The sequence below is a fragment of the Chinchilla lanigera genome, unplaced genomic scaffold (assembly GCF_000276665.1).
Source record: "Chinchilla lanigera isolate Chin_1 unplaced genomic scaffold, ChiLan1.0 scaffold00002, whole genome shotgun sequence".
Taxonomy (NCBI): Eukaryota; Metazoa; Chordata; class Mammalia; order Rodentia; family Chinchillidae; genus Chinchilla; species Chinchilla lanigera.
Genome location: NW_004955403.1, coordinates 222,228 through 246,402, shown reverse-complemented (window position 1 = coordinate 246,402; position 24,175 = coordinate 222,228). Strand labels below are relative to the sequence as shown.

The 24,175-nt window shown below is 38.8% G+C and overlaps 1 protein-coding gene across 6 annotated transcripts in view; it reads right to left on the bottom strand.

Moving 5' to 3' along the window:
- The window catches only part of Trak2 (trafficking protein, kinesin binding 2), a 55,839-nt gene that overhangs the window by 14,808 nt on the left and 16,856 nt on the right, over nt 1-24,175 (bottom strand). For 3 of the 6 annotated variants that reach the window (XM_005373197.2, XM_013511713.1, XM_005373199.2), the window contains 9 exons: nt 21,960-22,216; nt 16,814-17,008; nt 9,764-9,840; nt 7,599-7,715; nt 6,170-6,388; nt 5,733-5,811; nt 3,295-3,425; nt 2,516-2,590; nt 857-994 (listed from right to left, as the gene is read on the bottom strand). In XM_005373197.2, the coding sequence (XP_005373254.1) occupies nt 857-994; nt 2,516-2,590; nt 3,295-3,425; nt 5,733-5,811; nt 6,170-6,388; nt 7,599-7,715; nt 9,764-9,840; nt 16,814-17,008; nt 21,960-22,050 (1,122 nt within the window). In that variant the 5' untranslated portion in view covers nt 22,051-22,216. Of the gene's footprint in view, nt 1-856; nt 995-2,515; nt 2,591-3,294; nt 3,426-5,732; nt 5,812-6,120; nt 6,389-7,598; nt 7,716-9,763; nt 9,841-12,431; nt 12,537-16,813; nt 17,009-21,959; nt 22,217-24,175 lie in introns of those variants that run through there. The other 3 variants (XM_005373200.2, XM_005373201.2, XM_013511715.1) reach the window with 3 other exon arrangements.

The following is a 24,175-nucleotide window of genomic DNA, read 5'->3' as shown; positions in this document are numbered from 1 at the left end:
TTAATAAACACACTAAACTGAGACACCTAGGTCAATGATATATGAGCATTCTTTGTACTATTTTTAAAAATTTATTCTAAGTTTAAAATTATTTAAAAATAAAAAATTAGAAAACTCCTGTCCCTGTATTTTTAAGAAAATATATTAAAATTTATACTTCTGGCCTTCTAGAAAATTTCACAGGATTGTATATAAATGTTTAAGAAACAGGTTGTAAAAATAACTCTTTGAACCAACATTACAAATTGTAGCATAAACGGAGAAATTATTATTTTTTTTTACCTTTTTTGAGACAGGGTCTCACTATGCAGTTCAGGCAGGCCTCGAGCTCACTTTGTAGCCCAGGCTGGTCTCGAACTCAAAACAATCCTCTGGCCTCAGCCTCTCGAGTGCTGGGATTACAGGCGTGCACCACCACGCCTGGCCGAGAAGTTTCTTAATAACTCAAAAAATACTATCTTTAATGAATTAAATATAATTCCTATTCTCAGAGGGCTTACACTCTAACTGGAGTAAAACATGTCATGAAACTCGAGTTATTGAAACAAGTTACAGGTATTTGGACTACTGTTTAAACAAGTGGCAGATGGCAGCCACACGGGTTGGACCTGTGGTTAAGGAGCTCTATGGTACAGATTTAAACCTCATTTCCTGACGGTTCCTCTCACTTATTACCACTCATCTACAAGGTCATCTGTTAGAATAAGTAAGAATACAAGGAAGATGCAGACATATGAATTACAGACGAACCATGTTCTGTCTTCCTGAGACACTTTATGACATCATAAATCAAATCACGCTCAGGACAATGTTAACAAGCTTCTTTAAACCCACAGCATCTTCCTCAGTTCCTCACCCCAGTAAAAGGTCCACAGGACTGGAAGAAGTACAGAGGAGCAGCAGGGCCAGATCTACTACGAAGCTCCTTTATTTCTTCTTGGGATTCGTGTAACATCCCCAGACACTCCATGTTCCTGTCTTGTAACTCATGCAGCTGAAAGAAAGGATGGTAGTATACTTTATCACTCTCACAAAACAAGAGAAACACATTCCTCTGTGAGTAAGTGTTAGCTCATCCGGGGGCTGGCTGACTTTGTGAGTATCATTTAAATAGGAAGACTGAAGCCAACTATGCAAAGAAAATATATTATTTAACACTGCCAAGACTAGGGGTGCTTTGGCCATAAATACACAAAACAGGACTCCCCAAAACCTAAAAAATAGCCAAGACAATCAGAACTGTCGATTTAATATTTAATGCTTCACACCCTAAAAACTGAGATAGGAATTGTAACAGCTATGGGAAAGTTAAGTTTAGTATGGTATTAATCTTTCTTTAATATCACTCTTAAGTCTATAAGTGACACAGTCAGATCTACATTTGATGTCAGGGTACTGAGTCATCTAAGGAAGTATTTTTCTTCCTTTTGAGATTCATGAACCCTGGGATTCAGAACCTTCTTTTACAGCTAGATATATAACCCTGATAAATGAGTATATAATTTTTAACTGAAAAATTTCTTCAACTGTGATATAGGTACCTGCTCACTGGCATCACCAGGGTTAGGGAATTTTATTAATTTTCTTTTTTTTTTTTGAGATAGGGTCTCACTATGTAGTTCAGGATGGTGGTTCAGGACAATGAACGCACTAGGCTGACCTTGAACTCTCAGCAATCCTCCTGAGCTCTGGGTTTATAGGTATGTGCCACCACTTCTGGCTATTAAAAATATACATCCTAAGTCAGGCATGATGGCATATGCCTGTAATCCCAGCACTTGGGAGGCGGAGGCAGAAGCAGAGGATTGTCACAAGTCTGAGGCCGGTATAGTGAGTTCAAGGACAGCCTGAACTACAGGGAGACATGTCGCAATACTCTCCCATCCCCCAAAGTACATTTTAGCCTTCACTCCAGATCCAATGAATTAGAAGTCCTTAGTGGTGGTAGTGGTGAGGGTGCTCGGGAATTTCCATTTAAAACTTGCTCCCCTAGGTGACTGCAATGCTACACTTCCATGAAATTATATCTAATATAAAAAATATACAGAGAGGTAGAAGCTAAGACATTTATGTTATTTTTCTTGACGTATCTGCAAAACCTATTAGAAATTATCCTATTTTAAAAACCAATGGACTAGTTAAGGTAGACTGACAAAAGTGTTCTATACACCTGAAGAATCTTAAAAAAATCAGTTTCTCCCAATTAATCAATGACACTGTATTTTTTTGTTTTTGTTTTGTTTTTTTTGTTTTGTTTTTCTCCGGTACTGGGAACCGAACTCACGACCTTGCGCTTGCCAGGCAGGCGTTTTGCCGCTGAGCTAAATCCCCAGCCCCATGTATTAGTTTTAGAAATAGGATTTTAAAAATGATTTCCTTCTTAGATCTTACTTTAATCTTTTGTTGTTGCTGCTGTTTTTATATCTAGTAATTCCTCTTTAGTAATTCTTATTCACAAAGGAAGCTTCTCACTCCTATGCTCCTAAATCACGCAAAATAAAGGAAGAGTTTTTACCTCCATTGTCAGCTGCCGCTGGGCATCTTTAGAAGCTTGCAGGTGCAGTCTTAGCTCTTCCTTCTCAATTACGTGCTAACAACATATGAAAGGAGACATGTGAGGCCTTCCTTCCCATATAAAATGTAGCTCTCCCTTTTAAAACTATCTTAAAGCTGGGCATGGTGGTGCATGCCTGTAATCCCAGCACTTGGGAGGCTGAGGCATGAGGATCTTTGCAAGTTCAAGACCAGCCTGGGGTACAAAGTGAGCTCAAGGCCAGCCTGAACTGCATAGGGAGACCTTGTCTCACAAATACAAAAACAAAACCAAACAAAAAATGCTATCTTAAGTGTTTCTTTCTTGGGTACAGTTTCAAGGTCTTATCTTTTTCAAAAGCCAATTAAGGGCAACAAAATGGGAAGAACACAAAATCCAAAAAGTGTTCAAAAGACAATGAACATGAGTTAGTAATTCACAACTTTCCAAGGGAAATCTAACTCCATTCACAGAAATAATCACTTGAAAGTAGTTATTCAGAACATTTTAGCAAATAAGACTAAGGCAGCAATTAGACTAAGGCATTTAAAAAGGGCAGGGATCATGTTTATTTTGTCCAAGGTACCTCGCGCTTAGCAGAGTACATGGGACTAGGTCATCGCTTAACAAATGTCAGTTGAGGTCCAGCAATATAGCTCAGGGGCAAGGGGCCTGCCTGGCAAGTGTCAGGTCCTGAGTTTGATACTTGGTTTAAAAAAACAACAACAACAAATGTCAGTTGAACAAATGAACAACCTTACTTCTTTAACTTTGTGCTGAAGATCTACGATCTGAGATAAAAGAGAGGAAATCTCTTCTTGGTATCGAATTAGTTCATCACTCTTCCCTGACAATTCTTCAGTCATTCTGGACATCTGAGCATTTGTTTCACCTTGGAAAAAAAATTAAAAAAAAAAAATTAATATAAAGGTAGGTCACATATTGGCAAATGACAGCATACAGGCCAAATTCTGATTTATAACAAGCATTGGACTATCATGACTAGATTTTTCTTCAACATAAATTAGAAAAGTGAAGATTTTTCTAAGATAGGCTGATGCTGGGAATTGAACTAGAGAGATGACATACAAAGAGAGCTAAAGTTTTGCTTAATTTTTTTTCCTTATGAAAAAGATATTTGTTCCAATCTTTCTCATTATGGAGGATAAAAGGCTGAAGAGAGAGCTAAGTGAAGTACACATTCTTGCAAGTATGAAGAATTAATTTTATTTATGTCTCTGAGAACTCTCTAGGACATAAACAAAATCCCACGAGCAGTGAAAATTAATCATAACGAACTTAACAAAGGGACATTTCCAGATTTCTAGAATGGGGCAGTTACCATCTACGACAGCCTGGGCTGAAGCTAACTGAGCTGCTTCTGCAGCAGAGACTCTGGGACACTCAGCAAACTGAGCAGGCCTCAAGAGTAATGCTTACGGCTTTGGCTTCTCACATGCAATGAAACAGGACCCTCAGAATCCCTCTGTGGAAATAACAAACTTGACTGCATATAGAAAATCTGACATCTAAACACAAGCAGAAAAATTTTCTCACTGTCACTTAAAAATATTTCTTAATTGACTAAAAGCTTCTTGATTTCAAAGGATGGCAATAAAGAGGCAGGAGTCTTGGATTTTAGCTTGTGGAAAAATTAAAGATTCAATTATAGCCGGGATATAGCTCAGTGGCACAGCAGCTGTCTGGCAAGCACAAGGTCCTGAGTTCAATTCTCGGTACAAAAAAAATTTGCCTGGTGTGGGATGCATGCCTATAATCCCAGCACTTGGGAGGCTACGGCAGGAGGATTACCACAAGTTTGAGGCCAGCTTGAATTGCATAGTGAAACCCTGTCTCAAAAAAGACCAAAAAAAAAAAAAAAAAAAAGGTTCAGGTACACCCCTTCTGGTTTTCTAATAATCTTACTTGAGACCCACAGCCAAAATGAACTGACATGATCATATTATCTCTTTCAATAAAAACACTATATTTATAGCCAGGCATGGTGGTATACCCCTGTATTCCTAGCACTTGGGAGGCTGAGGCAGGAGGACTGCCGTGCGTTTGAAGCCAGCCTGGGCTACATAGTGAGTTCAAAGCCAGCCTGAGCCACATAGAGTCCCTGTCTCAAAAAACAAAACAAAAACAAAAAAAGACTATGTATAGAGAAACTAAAGCCAATGTTTCTCCATGATCTATTTTTAAAATATCAGTTGTTGGTTTTTGTTTTGAGACAGGGTCTCGCTATGTAACCCAGGCTGGCCTTGAACTCATGGCAATTCTCCTGCCTCAGCCTTCAGAGTGCTGAGATTACAGGTATGTGCCCTCATGCCCAGCAAAGAATTACTTTAGTTAACACTGTCTCTGATGAAAATATTCCTTTAAAGACTACACTGTTGGCACTTGGTAAACAGTCACTGAATGTTGGGTTTTACACCACCTTTTAAACCCTGGCTCTGCCACTAGTCAGTTTTCTGACTCTGGCAAGTCCTATCCTCTAAGGAAAGACATCCTCAGCAACCAAATGTGAGCTGTGCATGTTACAGCTTATTTATAGAAATGCAGGTCTTTACTTAATGATGATGACAATTAAAAAATACATTTCTTAAAAATACATATATCGTATTGAGTATGGGCTCAGTGTAAAAGTCTGAGATTTTCAGTATCTGCTGTGTTTGGATGTGGCTTGTCCCTCAGAGTCCATGGGCAAGAAAGCGTGGCCCAGTATGGAAGAGAGGTGGCGGGACCTCTCAGGTGGGCTTGTGGAAGAGCTGGGTCATGTGCACAGCCTCTGGAAGGCAGAAATGCAGGCCTCTCCAAGGGCCTCCTCTCCTGGATCAGTGCTCTTGAGAGTGGACTTATGATGCAAAACCTGCCCTTCCACATGCCTGGCTCCTGCATGTAGCCCTTTCTGCTTCTACAACAGGCTGCAACCCAGCTAGGAGCCCAGCTAGGATAGGCGCATGCTGTGGGAACCCTCCAGCCACCAGGATGCTGAGCCAAGTAACTCTCTTTATAAGTCACCCAATATCTTATTAGCCTCCAATACTTTGTTATAGCAAAACAAACCAGAATAAGAGTAACGATTTTAAATTGCTTCTTGAGATGCTTCTACTGAAACCATTGATCTAATTTCTAAGTTAGAGATATCCTACCAAAGAATCACCGCAAGGCTATGAAACAGTGTGTTCCTACTTACGGAGTTCTTTAACACAGTCACTGACAAGCTGCTGTTCCTTCTCTTCATAGGTAAAAGTTTCTGTCTTGATATGACAAGCCTTCAAGGAAAAAAAGTCTGTTTGTGACAATATCTTCCAACCGTTTTATAATAATGACTACAAAAAGCTTTGACATTTGAAGATTAGTTTATCACTTATGAAAGAAGAACAATCTCTGTCAAGTTTTATCTCCACAAAATAAAGGAATGGAAATGGATTTGCCAAGCAGCTCCCTTGCTCCACTCCAGGTAACAGTGGAAGATACAAAGTTCCTTGTCTGCCATCCCTAACTGGAATGCTATCATATTTCGTCCCAATCCTACCTGGAACAGTTTTATACCCTCTGAAGTAAAGGAATCTCAATACTACCTGGATCTGAGTCTTACAGCCTTTGAAATAAGGAAAATAAGAACTGAACTGAATGTACTTTGGACCGAAGGGCCATATTCTCTTCTTCCAGTTCCTTGAGCTTTTCTTGAAGCATATCCAACTGCAGTAAACCCTGAGATAAACTAAAGGATTCATTGAACCGAAGAGGTGTAGAACAGCTGGAATCAGTTTCACTCTCTTCTGAAGCAATAGAAACAATTCGAAGTAACTCATCTTTCTTGGACAGCTCATGCTGCAGCTGATTAACCTGCACATAAGAAGTGCTTGATTAAAATACGTTCTTTATTATGCATTAGTTACATATAATATAGCTTCTAATTTATAAAACAACAGTTTTTCACCATGAAAAAAATCACAAAATCAGCTGCTAGACCTGAATGACTCTAGAGACAAGTGCTAACACAAGAGAAACTGATCCCAGATACTTCCTAAGCTTCAGTTTTAGACTATTCACTAAAAAATACAACTTTTTCTATAGTATAGTATTTATGCGCTACAATAAGCAGGAATATAGGACGAAATTTATATTGAAGATAATAAGGATACAACCACCATTGAAAACAAAACAAAACTGAAAAACTTTCAAAGTATCAGAATAGACGTACTTCAAATTCTCATCGTCAGGGCTTATATCTATAAATTGCATATAACTGTGCATGTCTTTCTAGGTGTATTGTTTTTAGTTCTAGGGAAGAGATACTTTCAACATAAAGGTCTAAATACTATCAACCATAATGTATTTACAAAACGTAATTAAAACCAGATAAAAACAACAAGTCAGAAAGTCTGAGATGTAACCATTCAAGTTGATAATAATTTTACTATAAGCATTTATTGACATGGAAAAAAAAGATTTTCAAATGTCTTTTTCTCGTCTACCTTTTGTTTTTGTTTCTAAGTAAAGATACCTACATTTAGGCACTTATTTTTTCTTTTTAGTTTTTTTACCTTTCTTTTACTTTATTAGGTACTAATTTTTTAAAAAATTTAAAATCAGATCACAGTTGGGCATGGTGGTGCAGGTCTATAATCCCAGCACTCGGGAGGCTAAGGCAGGAGGACTGTCACGAGTTCAAGAACAGCCTGGGCTACAAAGTGAGCTCAAGGCTGGCCTGAGCTGCATAGTGAGACCCTGTCTCAAATAGACAAAAAAAAAAGATCAGATCACAAAGTACACACAAAAGGGTGGGAATAGCCCAGGAACCTAACTGAGCAGAGTGCCACAGGTACCACGACACTGAAAGGCTTTGAACTGACTAAGGCAGAGTCACCCGAGTACTCTTCTGCATAACAGCATTTTACTCCCTACAGTTCAGCTCAATGGCTGTCAACAATCCAACAGCTATCAGGTCTGACTGACCTGAGTCATCATTTCAGAGATGCCTGTGGAAAATGTTATTTCTCCACTGCGTGAGACCTAATCATCTCATGGTACAAATACCACATCCAAGGCTTACTTGATCAAAGGCTTGCCCCAACTGTTCCTCCAGGGATTCATTCTGCTCAGATAAGACATGATTTCGCTTTAACAGAGCTTGTCCAATTCGAGCAGCTAGCTCTAGGTCACGATCTCTCTGTTAAAATACCAAATACACCTTTTCTTTGAGTACAGACAAAATTAGAAATTTAGAAGTTCTGCAATCAATTTTCATACACTTTTTCAAAAGTAATGTCCTTGAAAGCACCAACATTCATTTTACCAGTCAGATACCACAAATAAACATGGCCACATACACAGTGTTTAACAAATGCTGGTCAAATGGATGATACTATGGTTCTAAATGCAAAAAGGAATTTTTCTTGACATCAAGTGAGATTGTCTTGATTATCCTAGTTATCAGAACCCAAGAGTTCAACCTTTAGACTTATATAACTGTAGGGAATTAGGAATTCAACATAAGACAAAAAAGAAAAAAAGCAACAAAGACTTTGTGGAGGGTGGGGAGTTGGGGCTACAGTTCAACGGCAGCAATGCTTAGAATGTTGGAGTTCAATTTCTAGTGTACACAAAGACACACACAGACCCTGTATAGTAAAAGCCCCCCAAATACCATTGACAGCGACCGTGCAGGAAACATGGTAATGGTACAGAGTGAGGTCTTTCCACCATGGAAACCAGATGAGAATGCTGAAAACAGTTCCATCTAAGGCAAGTTCACATGCAGTCAGAGCAGGTGGCTTAGAGGACAACGCAGCCAAGAGCTCTGCTGATAACTGGTACAAGAATGACAATATGAAATAAAACAGGACATTGTGAGGCTATAGCACTTGGCCTAGAATATAGAGAAGAAGCTATGAAGTTGGTGTGACACAGGAGGACTCAGGAAGGCCCAACAGGGCCTATTCAGAGTTACTCATTCTGCGTAGATGGACACTTGGCAAGGGTGCAGAACCCCACATTCCTAAGAGTGATCACAATTTTATTTACAGGATAAAAAACTATCACAGGAGTGTGGGTTCTACTTACATTGATCACTGAATGAATAAAATTAAGCTTCTTCCTTTCCTCTACATAGCACATGAAAAGTTATCTCTGTACTGCAAGGCTGTGTATCTCATTTAGCCAAGTGGCATACATGGAAATCATTCCGGGGGCTAGTGGGAGAGGACAGAAGTGCACACCACAGAGAAAGTCTTCCAAAGATCAAGTGAAACTGAGTACAGAAGAGAATACCTGGGACTGCCAGCTTTTCTACTGTGTATGTTAAAAATGCCATGGACAGGTTGAGCTCAAAGAGCCCAAGTTGAGAGTAAACATGGAGAGCTGGGGGTACAGCTCAGCAACACAAGCACCTGCCTGGCAAGCCTAAGGTCCTGAGTTCGATTCCCAGGACAGTAAACATGGAGATGCTTCCACCTGCAGGGGCTGGTCTGTAGTGGAGCTGCAGCTCTATCTCAGGAACAATTTTTTTTTTTTTTTATTTTAGAAATTAAAGGAGGAAAATACTAACAGACTGACAACATTTTACAAAATAGCATAGGATCAGTACAGACATTACAGAGTTACAAACAGAGTGGTAGGGAATTAACAATGCTTATTGTATTACATTTTGATATCTTCAATGTAGTTTCTCATGAAAACACATATAGACATACAAAGCTAATCAACCAATGACTCACTGACAGTTTCTTTCAGCAAGGAAATACAGGACAGTAGAACACCCGTGTTAACTATCCCACATATACATATATACAAACTTTCTCCTTCTTTCCCTTCTCTTTTCCCATATCCCAGTTATCCTTTACCTATGAGTTCTTTCCTATCAATTCTCAATGTCTATCATATCTCCTAGATTAAATTAACTCTTTCAGGCTTTACACTAGAGAAACAATGCGGTGCTTGCACATGTATGTTTGATTTATTTCGCTTATCTCAGGAACAATTTAAAAACCATTTTTTCAGGAAGGGGAAGCCAGCCAGCACCATATCAATCAACCTTCCCATCATCTGTAACTTCACTACCAACTTCAGGAACCATCTACCCTAGAATGCCAACTGGTATGCCAGCTGTTCCAGCTGTAACCACCTTACACAAAATGACCCAGATCACGCACACATTCATCTTTCATCGATATACAATTTGATAGCTTCCAAATGATCCCCAAAAAGAAGCACTCCTACCTCTGCCAGGAGATGTGTAACCATGTCGATGTCATTGTACGTTTTGGTCATCTGCTCGACCCTGTCTGTGCCTAGAACTAAAACAGTTAAAAATAATTATTTATAGGCCTCAGAAATAATGGGTAATTTATAGTATTTGTAAGAATTGGAAGATAACAATGACAAAACCTATAGGCTTTTACCAGAAATCATTCAGAAGAATAAAAATGAAAAAAGAACAGACTTTTTAAATGCATTAGACACTCAGGAAATAGACCAATCACTACAAAATGTACATCACACAATAAATCAGATGACTGCAAAGCAGTCATTTCTTGACTACTTTCTCCTCCTCTGGGACTGTAAGAAGTTCAGCCCACTCACATCTGAGAAAGACGGCTGAGAGAATGAGGCTTTATAAACCCATCAAAACTGAAGTTACTGAAGGCTGAGTTAGTGTGGCGTCATGACGTCACAAAGAAATTTAATTAAAATTCTCCTACGGTTATCTTGACCATAGAAGATCACCTACCATGTGACCAATGCAAGCAAGGAACAAAACCTGTAGGGCTTTTCGTAATACTGTTTTGAACCACAATCCTTTTAAGTTTAATTAAAAACCCTTTATGTGTATAGTAATATATACTATACCCATTCATATCTATATTTGCTATAAAATAAACTGTATACCATATTATTACGTGAATAATCTAAGCCCAGTATTTTGATACTCTGAAGTTTAAGTTATCATGAATGTACCCAGACAAAATTACCTCAAGAAAAGGGGCAAATATGACTCCCATGACTCTACAGCACACTAATTAGTATCTCTTAAAGCTCAAGATACATAAAAAAATTCTTTTGACTCTGAACACATTGTAAGTTATTCAAGTGTGTGCCCGGATTTGTGTATGAGTTAGATTCATAATTAGCTTGCCTGAACTGTAAAAAAAGGCTCTGAAACAGAAAAGTTGAGTTCATTTATTTCAGTAAACTTGAATAAGTCACCTAACTCTTCTCAGATTCAGGCTCCACATTTATAATACGAAAGTGATAACCTTGCTCTTAGATACAAGGTCTCTAGGAGGATCAAATATGATGATCACACTGTCTTGGTTACTTCTGTCTTGTTGCTGAGACAAAATACCTGATGCCCGAAATTAAGGGAGGAAAGGTTTATTCAGCTCACAGTTTGTGTAGGTTTCAGTCCATACTCAGCTGGCTCCAAGGCAGGGTGGCATGGCACAGAGGCAACAGTTCACAGAGGCAGAGACAGCAAAAGCAACCAGAGCAAAAGTGGGGTGGAAAGCAAGCCTCTTTTCCTCTCTCATACTGTGTGCAGGCTATCTACCCAAACCATTTCCATGGCCTCCCCTTCCACAAGCTCAGGAAATTTACAAAGAGGACCCTGGCCTGCTGAGTCACTCAATTAAGCTTCTAAACTTTGCAATTCTCAAGTTGACACAATGTATCAACCATTACACATACTGTACAACAAAGTATCCCGTAAACTGCTAAATACCATACAACATAGTGACTGCTCCTTAAACACAACTGGTAGGTATGGAATGGCCTTGAGTCTATGCTTCCTGTAAGGAATTCACTGAGTGAGCAGTGCACACCATGATTTAAGTCATTTGTAGTTCCTTAGTCCCATCATAACACTGTAGGGCGCCCAAAAGACTGTAGGGACACTCTTCAATACCTTTTACTCTTATCCCAGCTTTTAGTTTTTTCCCCTAGCACAACTAAAATGAATCTAGGAATTACCTACAGTTTACTAGTAACTTATTCCTCATTAAAGGTAAAACAAAACGCTGGCTCACTGGTAGTAAGAAGTAAGATAAAGGCTTAAACTGAAAATACAGACTTTAAAAAAGCCTAAACATTTTTACTCCAAAAGAATATACATTACAAGAAAAACTGGCTCCGTAATCTAACCATGGTGCTAAAAAAAGCACTGGGCTTGAGGAACAGACACTTCAATTGGACAGCAGAGCAAGAACACAGTTACACACGAAGGCAGGTGCTTACAGTCAGGGCTTTCTTTCAGTTCCATTTCAATAATAAATTGGGGGGGGGAATCAAATCAATATGTCTGTGCTCTAACCCTTACAGAAAACCACCAAAGGTTGGAAAACCAAAGGCAAGCAGGAGCACAGGCACGCAACTCCAGATCCAGGTTTAATTGATCTGGAGTCGTCTCAGGACCGGGGTAACAAGAAGATTCCCGGATGTGCAGCCTGGACAAAGCCATGGATCCAGGGCTAAACGACACCCAAAGTGAGAACCTAGAATCCTAAAGACTCAGATAAGACAGTGTTCAGACAACTAGTTTAAAAGTACCTGGCACAACTCATGGCTCATCAGCGAGGTCACATAAGCTGAGTATGTGATAAACAACTGTGACCCTAAGTCACACATGAAGAAAGGGGAAGAAAAGGACACTAAATACAGTGAATAAATATTTAGAATAAATGTTATAAAGAGAAAAAACGAAAACATATCTCCTATTACTAATGCTCACCACTTGTCACAGTATGAGAATTTAAGTTACCCAGTTTAATGACATAATTTTCCTTCATAAGGATCTTCTCTGAGAGGAATTATGTGACATATCCAAGATCACAAGCAAGCTAGCAGTGGTACAGTCAGGATTTTAATATGCAGGTGATAATGCCCAACTCACCATAATCAGCAAAACTATGGCTCTTCCCACTATGCTGCTGTTTCTACTACAGCCATCTTAATATCAAAAAGCTCTTGTCTATTGAAACACCAGTGTGTGACACATCTGTGAACACATTATAAAAATAGCACAGATCTCAGTATTGCTTTGTAAAGTGGGAACATATCTATATATACCTGTATGTGAGCAAGATTGGAAGAATATACATAAATAGGGATGGGTTTTTCTTTTCTGATAGTACTCTGGATCAAACACAGGGCACTCTACTACTAAGCTACACTTCCAGCCCTGCCTCAGCTTCTCAAAGTGCTAAGATTATAAGCATATACCACCGCATCTGGCTTTCAAATATTAGTAGTGATTATCTCTGGGTGGGAATTATGGTTGATCTGTTGCTTTCTGTTCTGATTTTTTTTTTTTTTTTTTTTTTTGCTAATTTTCCATGAAGAAAAAATGTTTCTGCAATTAGAAAAAACAAAAAACAATTCTAGCTAAAAGGTTTCAAAATATAAAAAATGAAATTTAAGTTATTTAAATATTTACTATGACAAAAAAGTTTGTGCAACCATAATTCTCCAATTCTAATGTTTTATGTGAAACGGCCTAAATACCACCAAGCCCCAAAGACTAGGCCACCTCCGAGCTGAAGGTTTCTGCTCTGCCAGCTCAGCAGTGCCCTCCCTCACTCAATGGCCTGATAAAGACACGCCGCCTGAAGGACTCCAACAGCACTCAGGGCAAATCTCATCACTCTCTTGGCATTGAGCACGGTAATTAAATGCTGCAGCAGCCATAGACCAGGACTGGCCAGTAGGCTGACTGTATTACAATCAGTTCTACCAAAATTTAACAGTTCTTCTCTGAGAGGAACAGTTCTCTCAGAAGCCGCTAAAGAAAAATATGTTACATGGTACACAAATAAGCAATGATCCTTGCTTATTTCCACACATAAACTTTTCTAACTCTCTAAAAATTGTATTAACAGATGAGGGAAATGCTGAACATTTTTATGTAACGATTTGCCCCTTAATTTCTGAAGGTTGTTCATGCATATTCACCATTTTTGGGTAATACTTGGAGAATTTAATGTTTCTGAAAATTCGGGCTGTGTGGGTAGACACGAGCACTTAACTGACCCTTTCTTTATGATCTATCTCACACGATGTCCAGGAGCACCACTGTCACTCCATTCTGCGGATTCTGTCATTTACCACAGATGCTGCAGGACAGTTCTTTTACATGTCCCTTTCCAAGATGTGGAGTTTTTACCACAATTTCTGAATTTTAAAAGAATTTAATCTTTCATTACTCTCCAACCACCTTCACATACCAACTCAAACCAAACCAAAATGTCAACAAAAATGAAAGAAAACACAAACACTGCCAAAGTGTGCAGTAAAAGCTACAATAGCTCCGGAAAACTAGAGGCGGGGAAAGTAGTTTTAACATGAAGGAATGCAGCTCTTCCTGCCATAATACAGAAGGCAATTCTATATAATGCAGAAAACTGCCTTCTGAAGAACTGAGACAGAACGAAAGGAGACCGAAAATGTACCCAGCCAGGCTACCTTTTTCAATAGGGACCCCAGGAGAATTAAGCCCTGCAGACAATGACTGAGGGACAATTTCCCCAATTCTCTCAAATACAGTACAAAGCCAGTATATGATATGTAAGTGATAAGATTATACAACAGATATACTGGGGCACAAGCTTAATTCTCTTGGGGAACCAACAGAGAGGGCTGATCTAGGGGGATTATAAATCTGCTAGCCTCTAGGCCCTGACTGATGATTAACACTTTCTGCATATTATCAGTCATGCTTCTTTTCATGCCAGTACAAGCTGATGATTTCTGAGGGTAGACTGTGGGGAAAAGTATACGTACCAATGAGAGGCAATAAATTTTGCGAGTGTATGTATCTGTAAAATTGTATACCCTTCCTAAGTCCTTATTCTTCAATTAATGTCTCTGCGAAATGGCCATTTGCTTTGGTTTACAACGCTTCCTATCATTGGTTCTGGAACACAGGTGCACATCGGCATCACCAGAAAAACACAGTAGCATAGCCTTGGTGCATCTAAGAACTTGCCCTCTTAACAAGTTCCTTGGTGATATTGAGGGTGGGGCCGCATTTTGAGAATAGCTGCCTAAAATAAAACTTTATGTATAGTCATTCTCCTTTCCTCTTAGAGAGTGCTGGTAATCTTTTATTCACAAATAAAATCCATATGTCTACTCTGACCTTTTCCTCAACAGATGGTACTTCCTATCCTATATGTTTGGAAGGCACACTTCGCCCCATAGCTTACTGTAGGACCTGCCCTACTGTAGTAAAATGAGGAAAACTCTGGATGACCTGCCTACATGTAAGACATTCCTTGAGCACCTTAAGCTTTCTGAGTGTGTAGAGCAGGCCCTGCTCTCAAGTGTTCTAAGTAAACAATCTCTCTGGTTTTGGTAACTTCAGAGAACTCCGCTTTTCATTCATGTGAGACAGACTCCAACCTTAAAGGCCACTCACGTTTCCCTCTAACTCATCACTTTCTTTTGACAGCTCTTTCAGCCACGTGTGCTACATAAGGAAGAAGTACCTATGCCTCAGTTACTGAAAAGCACTTCAGTAAACACAGGGATCTACTGGCACATGAGGGAAGTAGGAAGATAGGGGTTGAGCCCAGGGATGGCCTTCGAGGGAGTGAAAAGTTATCCAAAGCCACAAATCTGAATGGGGGTACAGAACACTATGGGAAGAGGGGTCAGTGTACAGCTCAGCAGCACTGGGTTAGTTTCACACCCGTGAGTCCCTGGGTTTGATTCCCTAACACAAAAAAAAGAAAAAGAAAAGAAACAAGGGGAAAGATTCTGTATTCTTGCTTTTTAAACTTTGTTCAATCACATGTATTAATAAAGTTATTTATTTATTTATTTATAGGCAGGATCTTGCTATGCAGTTCAGGCTGGCCTTGAGCTCACTTTGTAGCCTAGGCTCAAACTAGCAAGGATCCTCCTCAGTCTCTACACGGGTGTTGGGATACTTAAAACTACTGTATGTAAAGACTGGTTTTTACTGACTGACATAATTTCTGTGACTATACTGAATAAAGGAAAATAAACACCAAAAAGGGTACCAAACTATTGGAATTATAAATGTTGACAGCTACATGGGGATATTAAAATTTCAAATAATTTCACTAACTTTAAAAGTTCTGGGGTAACCCACTCGGGCCCCCCTTCTATCCCTCTCTTGGACAGAAGCTTTCTTTTTCTTCCCTCAATAAATATATTCTGCTCTTAACCTCCGTTGTTCCTAAAGCTCCTTCTTCGATGTTAGAGAACACGAACTCGTCCCAGATATCAGGTTGCGAGTTTTTATTTTCCTGTATCATTTTGGAGTCCCCACTGAGATCCTTGGACAGAGATTTAAGCCATATGCTTATCCAAGATGAAAACGCCTGGTGTTTATCGAGGGTCTTTAGACAGACCCTCTGAAGAGTATCTCTGACTGCCAATCAACAACTACAACCCCTTTCAGCTTGAAGAAGCCAGAGCAGTCATCGCCCGTTACTCCCTCATGGCAGTTTGGGTTCCTTCTTCAGAGGGGGGAATGTTACAGGCAGCTGAGTTAGATAGAAATATTATAGGCAGTCAGGCAGGGCCAGGGCCTCAAAGGAGGCAACATGAAAGATACGTATTTGCTGTGGGCCAGACTTCAAGACAAAGGACTAAACAAATGCACCCCCATACCTCCCTAGGGCTGGACATCAGGGATTGATATTCTAAATAGGTAGTGATCACCTTGAAGAGTCCTTGACCCAACCCCTTACAGGAAAAGCCCGTTTTGCATTCATGCCTGCTTGCTATGTGACTCGCTTCCCCATTTGATGCCAATTTAATCAGTTTTACCCAAACAATTCTTACTGGCTGACCATAGTTTTGTTCATTTTCCCCCTACCTTCGACCCGCCTCACCTCATGGTTTGTTTTATAAAAGTCCCTAGAAAAGAAAGAGTTGGGGGGGTAACCCACTCAGGCCCCACTTCTGTCCCTCTCTTGGACAGCAGCTTTCTTTTTTTTCCCTCAATAAATACATTCTGCTCTTTAAAAAGTTCTTTTTCTTTTTTTTCTTCTCAGCCCAAAGAAGGTATCTATTAAAAGATGGAAGAAATGGAAACATCTATGCTTGAAACCCTGTCACTCAGAGCTGCAAGAATGACTGCCATCCTGCACCAGACATAACACTGGCTCTCCCTGTAAAACCAGTTATAGCATCAAAGCAGGCAAACACCAAACAATCACCAAGTGTCAAAAGACTCAAAAGTCAATTCTGTGAAACCCATGGTCTTTTTACATGGACAAGGTCTCACAGGGTAAAAACACTCACTCATGTATCGGAAAGTCTCTTCGGCAAGGACTGGGGAGAGGGTATCAGATGCATGCTGTGGCTGGAGTGGCGACTGTGCCCAGTCCTGATTCTCGTACAGAAGGAGTGAGTCCACCCGCAGCTTGTACTGGGGCAGCTGCTCCTCCAGCAGGTTCACCAGTTCAACTTCAGGGAGGTCCCCATCGGAGCAGACATCTAGGGGAGAGCTCATATAAATGAATCCAGTACATTTCAGTTCACCAGACCACGGTAAAATTGGATTTTTGAAGGCAGAAAACCAAAGAAAATTAAATGAGATCATTCCTCCACTGACTTACTATTATTGGTCTTTTTCTAATTTCTTTAAAAAGAGAACTTCTCAAGTAAAAATGATGCCACAAAATTTAATTATACACTATCAAAAGTATACTGTTTAGTGATTATAATTACATTTTAAAAGTTTAATATGAATTGAAGCCAATTTCTTATTTCTTCTGTATCAATTTTTTGTTTGTTTTTTTGAGACAGTCTCACTATGTAGCACAGGCTGGCACTGAACTCACAGTGATCCTCCTGCCTCAGGCTCCTGTGTTGTATCAATCTTTCTAAAGGGGTCTAATCTCCACTTACATCTTGGGCATGAGATTGAGGAGAAGCAACACAAACCAACCAGCAGAAAATAATCACTTCAAAGGGGACAAAATTTAATGTTTGAAGTTTGTGGAAGCATTTTTCAAAATTGTGAAATATGTTTTAATATTTTCTAACAGTAGTTAGAAATTTTGTAAAAATTAATGTCTACAAAGCATTAATATAAGTACTTAAGAATTTTAATTTTAAAGATGTGGTATAATTAAAGGCTTAAATATGTGAGAAGGATATTTAAAGGAGGAAAAAAAAATTGCTGGGCCAGGGGTATAGCTTAGCAGACAAGCACCTGCCTGGCAAGCACAAGGTCCTGAGCTTGACTCTTGGTACCAAAAAAAAAAAAATTGCTTCCTTGGGGCTGTGGATATAGCTCAGCAGCACAAGCACCTGCCTTGCAAGTGCAAGGTCCTGAGTTTCATTCCCAGTACCAAAGGAAAAGAAACTGCTTCTTCCTAAAAATCTTCCCTTGCCTTCTGATACATTTCCTAGGATACAGGTAACCATGCTGGGCTCAAGTTTGGGCTCTGTATGTAACATAATGTGATACTGGGTGGGATTTTTACCTCTAAGCCCAGCTTTTTACTTATAAAACAGTTATGGCAGTATTGTGGCACTTACCTCCATAGTGACTGTGTGAATTAAGTAAGATAAGTGCACAAAAAATATTCATAGTTAGGAACAATGCCTGGCATGCCATGGAAGTATTTGCTAAATGTTAGTTATCTTCATTATTGTTACACTAGTGAGTTTTTAGACTTAGCAATCAAATCAAGTCTAAGGTTGGTACAACATCTACATAGTTACAGAATACACATGGTGGAAGGTACTTCAGAAACCGCCCATCCTGTCACCTAGATAAGGAAGCTGAGCCATGAAGGTAGTGACTTCTGAAAGGGCACTGGGCTCCTGAATTTCCTATCCAGCACTGTGCCCACCAAAACACAGCTCCCTGTTGCTGCTACTCCCATTTCTTCCCAGGACAAAGGGTTGCCACCTGTCTTAGATGACACGTTCCTACACACCACGCCTCTAACAGGCCATAGCAGCCTTACAGATCTTCTAATTCCTCCAGGTGTCTGCCCCACTTATTGTCCTGTTTTTCATTCTTAACATCAGAAAGAACTCTGGGCTTTGGAATCAGACCCAGCTTCTAAATCTACTCCTCCACTTTAATAGTTGTGGATGTCAGATGTATGACTTATTTATTCTAGGTCTTTATTTCTGTTTTGTAAAATAAAGAGAATCATCCACCACACACAGTAGTAGTTAGAAGTAAATAAGTTACAAACAACCAAAGCACCCAGGGTAACACTTGGCACACTGAGGGGCTCACTGAAGCCTGTTCACATCACTGTTTTCTCACTTGCACACTGCTAGCATTTTCTTCTTGATGTGTCTGCTCCAAGCTTCCTGTTTCCAATACTATCCGTCATCTAACACCTTCCAAATTTAGCCATTTAAAAAAAGGAGGTGGAGTACACATCTCTTTTAACATGCTTAAAATACTAGGACTTAAAATAGAGAAAACACAGGATGTAATTATCTACTCTCTCATTTTTAAGAGTTGTGGTATTTCCTTTGTGAGTAGTAAAAGAAACATGCTCTAACTCTGGCAAAGAAAACAAACTTCAAAAGGGTAAATATCTACTACTGGACAGTAACTTACTAATGGCAATTTAGTAAGTCAAGGACAAAGAAGCAGACAACACCAGATATCCCTATTAATTCAGAAGGAGAAACCGTGGCTTCATAACACAGAGATACAAATTTTAGTTATGGTTCTAAAAAAAGCTCTCAATCCTTGATAGGTCTCTTTTAAATAACAGCCCTGAAACTACATTCAAATTTTATTACTATAAATTCCAAGTCATTATGCATAATTTTCTTGTCACATATAATACATGTCATTATAATACTTGCAGGAAAAGAAGGTGACAGTACATAGAACAAAAACACAAACTAGTCAAAATTAAAGCGTATAATGGAAACGAAGAACAAAAATGATGTTGGGTTAAAACATCATTTTAAGTATTAATGAAATCCTGTGAAAACCCAAGGTCTACTTCCAAAAGGTAATTTTAAAAATAAATATACAACCCAAATTTAGTAGACTGAGCTAAATATTCTTCAGAGTGGCTCCTTCTACCTGCTTCCATATTTCTCATGTACTACTTATTACTTTTGTTTGTCCAAGCTCAACAACCTCCTACCATTTCATCCTCCAAATGTCTCTCCCATATTCTCACTTCTTTCCAACTGTATCATCTCCATTTTAGATTCAAAATGTCCATTTGTTTCTCTTAAATATGACTTCAAAACAGGTCTGCCCTCATTGCAATCAAATCATCCTCCACACTATTATATCACTCTCCTACAGAAGGGTAAGAGGTCTAAATTTCATCTTGCCAGAATAGAAAACAATCCCATTGAATATTTTGGACAATCAGTAAAGACTGCATGAGGATCATGCCTACTGGTAGTGGGATTAAATTAATGCTAGAATAAAGAACACCAGTGTAGGGTCTACAGACCCACATAACAAAGATTAAAAAAAACCTCAAAAAAAATAAACCTTGTCAGTAAACATGTCAAAACAAATTTTGACACTCTCCCAAGAAAGGCAATAAAAATCCAAACACCTAACACCTAACAATGCAACAGTCACAATGTTCAGCATCCTGAAAAATTACTAGGTATGTAAAGAATAAGCAATTTGAAATCTATGATCAGGGGGAAAATCAAGAAAAACAGACTCTGTAATGACAAAGATGACAGAATTAGCAGTTTTAAAATAGCTCTTAGTATGCTCAAAGATTTAAAAAGAAAACATGAAATTCATAAAGCTAAAAGCAGAAGACATATAAGTATTTATAATAGAACTGGAGTACAATATCAAAAGTGAAAAATACTCTGGATAAGGTCAGCAAACTAGACATGCTCCAGAGAAAAGATCAGCAGGCCTGAAGGCACAGCAATGGAAATTATCCAAATGATGATAAAAAAAGGTTGGGGGGGGCTGGGGATTTAGCTCAGCGGCAGAAGCGCCTGCCTGGCAAGCGCAAGGTCGTGAGTTCGGTTCCCGGTACCGGAGAAAAACCAAAAAAAAAAAAAAAAAAAGGTTGGGAACAAAAAATGAGAACTCATATCAGTGACCAACAATCTAACATACATGCAGTTGGAGTCACAGAAGAGAGTCACATTTTTCTATGACTTGTTATATGCATAGAGATTTGTGATTGTTATTTCTCCAGTCTTGGATAAAGTAAACTGAGTCTTCTGTAAAATTTTTGGCTACTTTTATTTTTTCAATTCATGTTCTGTTTTTTCAGATGCTATTGGTATGATGCTGAGTACAGAAAAAATATCTGAATAATGGCCCAAATCCACCAAATTTAATTACAATTATAAATTCACAGTTCAAAGATGCTCAACAACTTCAAATAAGATAAGCACAAAGAAAACCGTATGAAAGCCAAATTGCTAAAAACCAGTAATAAAGAGAATATCTTAACAGCAAAGAAAATGGGGAAAAAGATACACTGAAGTTACAAAAAGTGAACTGAAACTATTCACTGGACACAAGGTAGATGACACTAGAACATTGTTAAAGAGCACAGAAGAAAAAGGTCAACTCAGAATTTTTTTACAATGAAGACACCTTTCAAAAAAGGTGAAAAGATTTTTGTTTCATGTGAAGCAAAAAACAGTCTGTTCACTGCCACCTGACCTATATTATCAAGAATGTTAAAGTTCTTTAGGCAAAAAGGATACCACCTGGAAATTTCAATTTCCAAAAAGAAATAAAAAGTGATGTAAGTGGTAAATATGTGGGTAATGTAAGCTTGTTAGTCTCTCAATTTATTTAATTTGTAATTAACTTTTAAAGCAGAATTTAAAAAACAACTTTAGGTCTAGATAGGGTTAAGAATTCAGAATTTTCTGGATTTTTAGCAAAACAGTACTGTGCATTAACTACATGTTCCATAACACCCCCAACTAGTTTTGCAGCAGCATCCCGTATTTAGCGTATCAATACATATTCAGTAAACATAAATATTCTTACTTAGCTATGTTTATAAAAAAGCCACACAGATCAGGTCTTACAAGCAAATGAGTTTTATGTGTTCTGTGTTCTTCTGATTTGGCCTTGAAGATAAAGCAGGAAGGCCCTGCACCTAGTGTATGCCTGTGAAGTCCTGAGAGCCTCTTGTGTGCCAGGTCTGTAGGGCACATAAACACAGGTAACTCTGTCCTTGTGCTCTAGAGATAAGAAGGTGCAAGTGACACAGTTCCTGCTCACCAGAGACTTAGCAAGCATACAGGAGTCAAACACAGACAAGGACTGGCACACAAAGCAGATTCTGATCATGGGAAAGGAGGCCAGGGGTGGAGAGATTAATTCAGTCTGTCTTTGAGGATCCCAAGTGGGAAAGGGAGGCTCAGTTTCTCACAGCAAGTCATACAGGCCAGACCGAGGTGTTTGCACCTCGCCCTGCAAGCATTATCAAACTGGGCTCACCAGTGATGCTCTCCGAGTCTCTGTGATTGCTGTTCATGAGGTTTTCTTCACCTCTTGGTGATGTAAAAATGGCATTCTGGGACTGATTCATGCAGGATCCTTTCTTGCTTTGGTTGAGAGGGACAGCTTTGGTATGAATCAAAGTAAAGGGAATCCATCAAGACATCTTTTCTTAGACAGAATTTCTCTGATAAGCCAAATGACACCTGTACCAATAAGTGCTCTCATGTGATTACCATTCCTTGGACGGTCATGACCTAAAAAAAAAAACCAATCATGTGAGTAGAATTCAATATGCTATTTGACAGTATTAATCTGTTTGGCATGTTGGCCCTTAAAAATGTTTTCTAATGATACATAACAACATGGATATGTCTCAGAGTAACTATGCTAAAAATAAGAGGTCAGAAAAAAACACGATATAGTTTATGATTCCATTTATATAAAAATTCTAGAAAGAAGTCAACTTATTTGTAGTGACAGAAAGCGGATCACTGGTTGCTTGGGTTTGGGGGAGAAATTACTAAGGCACAAGAGAAAAGTTTTGGGAATGATGAGTAAGGTCATGATTGTGCTTGTGGGGATGGCTTCAGAAGTGTACACATACATCAAATGTGATCAAAATGTATACCTCCAATGTGCAATGTGATATAAAAATAAGATACTGAAAGGGCTGTAACACATGCAGAACTAAAACATATTACCTTAGCACAAAGGCTGGGAGGAGAAATGCAGAATCCTGTTACAAGGCTTCCTATGTAAGAGAGTACCATACTGCCTGAGGGCAAAGTGTGAATACTTAAACAGGTACAGGCATACTATAAAGTGGAAAGACAACAATAAAATAACTAAAGAATATAGATGCTAAACCAAGTGAAATAAAATGATAGAAATCAGGGCTTCTGGACCCTGGCAATTACTGATTTTCTGTGTCACCTGGGTCCCAAGTGGCGTGTGTTGTCTGACACTGGCAGCATCTTTTGCTCTGTCCCTACAGGCACTAACAGATACCTTTCCCCAAGCCTCCCTCAGCTGTAACCACGAACAGCGTTTCTTTTTGTCAGGCTGGATTTTAAAAAAATGTGACAACCTAACTGTATGTTACTCATAGGAGGTGTCCCTTAAACATAAAGATTTAGATAAGTTAAAAATACATGCACATCTCTAACAAAACGTTAGGAAATTAAACCTGCAGTATGCCAAAAACATAAAACGTCTTAGCCAGGTATGGTGACAGATGCCTGTAATGCCAGTACTAAAAAAGGTTTTCTTTAGACCCTGTCTTAAAAAAACCACATACACAAAAAAAGATAAAATATATTTTGTTCATTTAAAATTGTATTTATTTTTACTTGAGAAGAGTAAGAAAGCAATCCTCCCTGGAGTACATCACCACCAACATCTGATGACTGAACCAAATCTGAACAAGGAATTCTGCTTGCAGAGAAAGCAGGAAGTCAAGCTTCTCAGGTTGACACCACCTGTACTACCTGCATTGCAGTCTCTATGCATGCAGAATCTCTGTCACAGTCTTTTACATTATAATACTCCAGAGATTTGGATTTTAAATGGATTAAGAATGTAACACAAATATAGATGTAATCAGACTAAAAATGGCAGTGCAGATAGACACAGGAGCAAACTTGCTAGCGACACCTGTAGTAGGCCATCTAGTGCACAGTGAGCAAACCACTGTCCACAAACAATCTGCCTTCCACCTCTTTTTGTACAGCGAGCTAAGAATGATGTTTATATTTTTAAAGGGCTGAAAGAAAAAATAACTATATTACATGTGAAAATCATATGAAATTCAGTAACTATATTACATGTGAAAATCATATGAAATTCAATTTTTGGTGTGTATAAGTAAACGTTTATCCAAACATGGACACTCATCTCCTTCCCTCCCCCTCCCTCCCCCTCCCTCTCTTTCTTTCTTTCACTATGCAGTTTAGGCCGGCCTTGAGCTCACTTTGTAGCCCAGGATGGTCTCCAACTTGCAATGATCCTGACACTTATTTAAATACTATCAACTAGAATAATGTTAACTGGTTGCTTTCATGCTAAATAGCAGAATTTAGCAATTGTGATAAAGACTTTATAGCCTGCAAAGCCTAGCATATTTACTATGTGACCCTTTATAGAAAATATTTTCCAATCTCTAATCTATATTAGTAAAAGAATTCAGTCATCTCCCAACCATCTGAATATATATA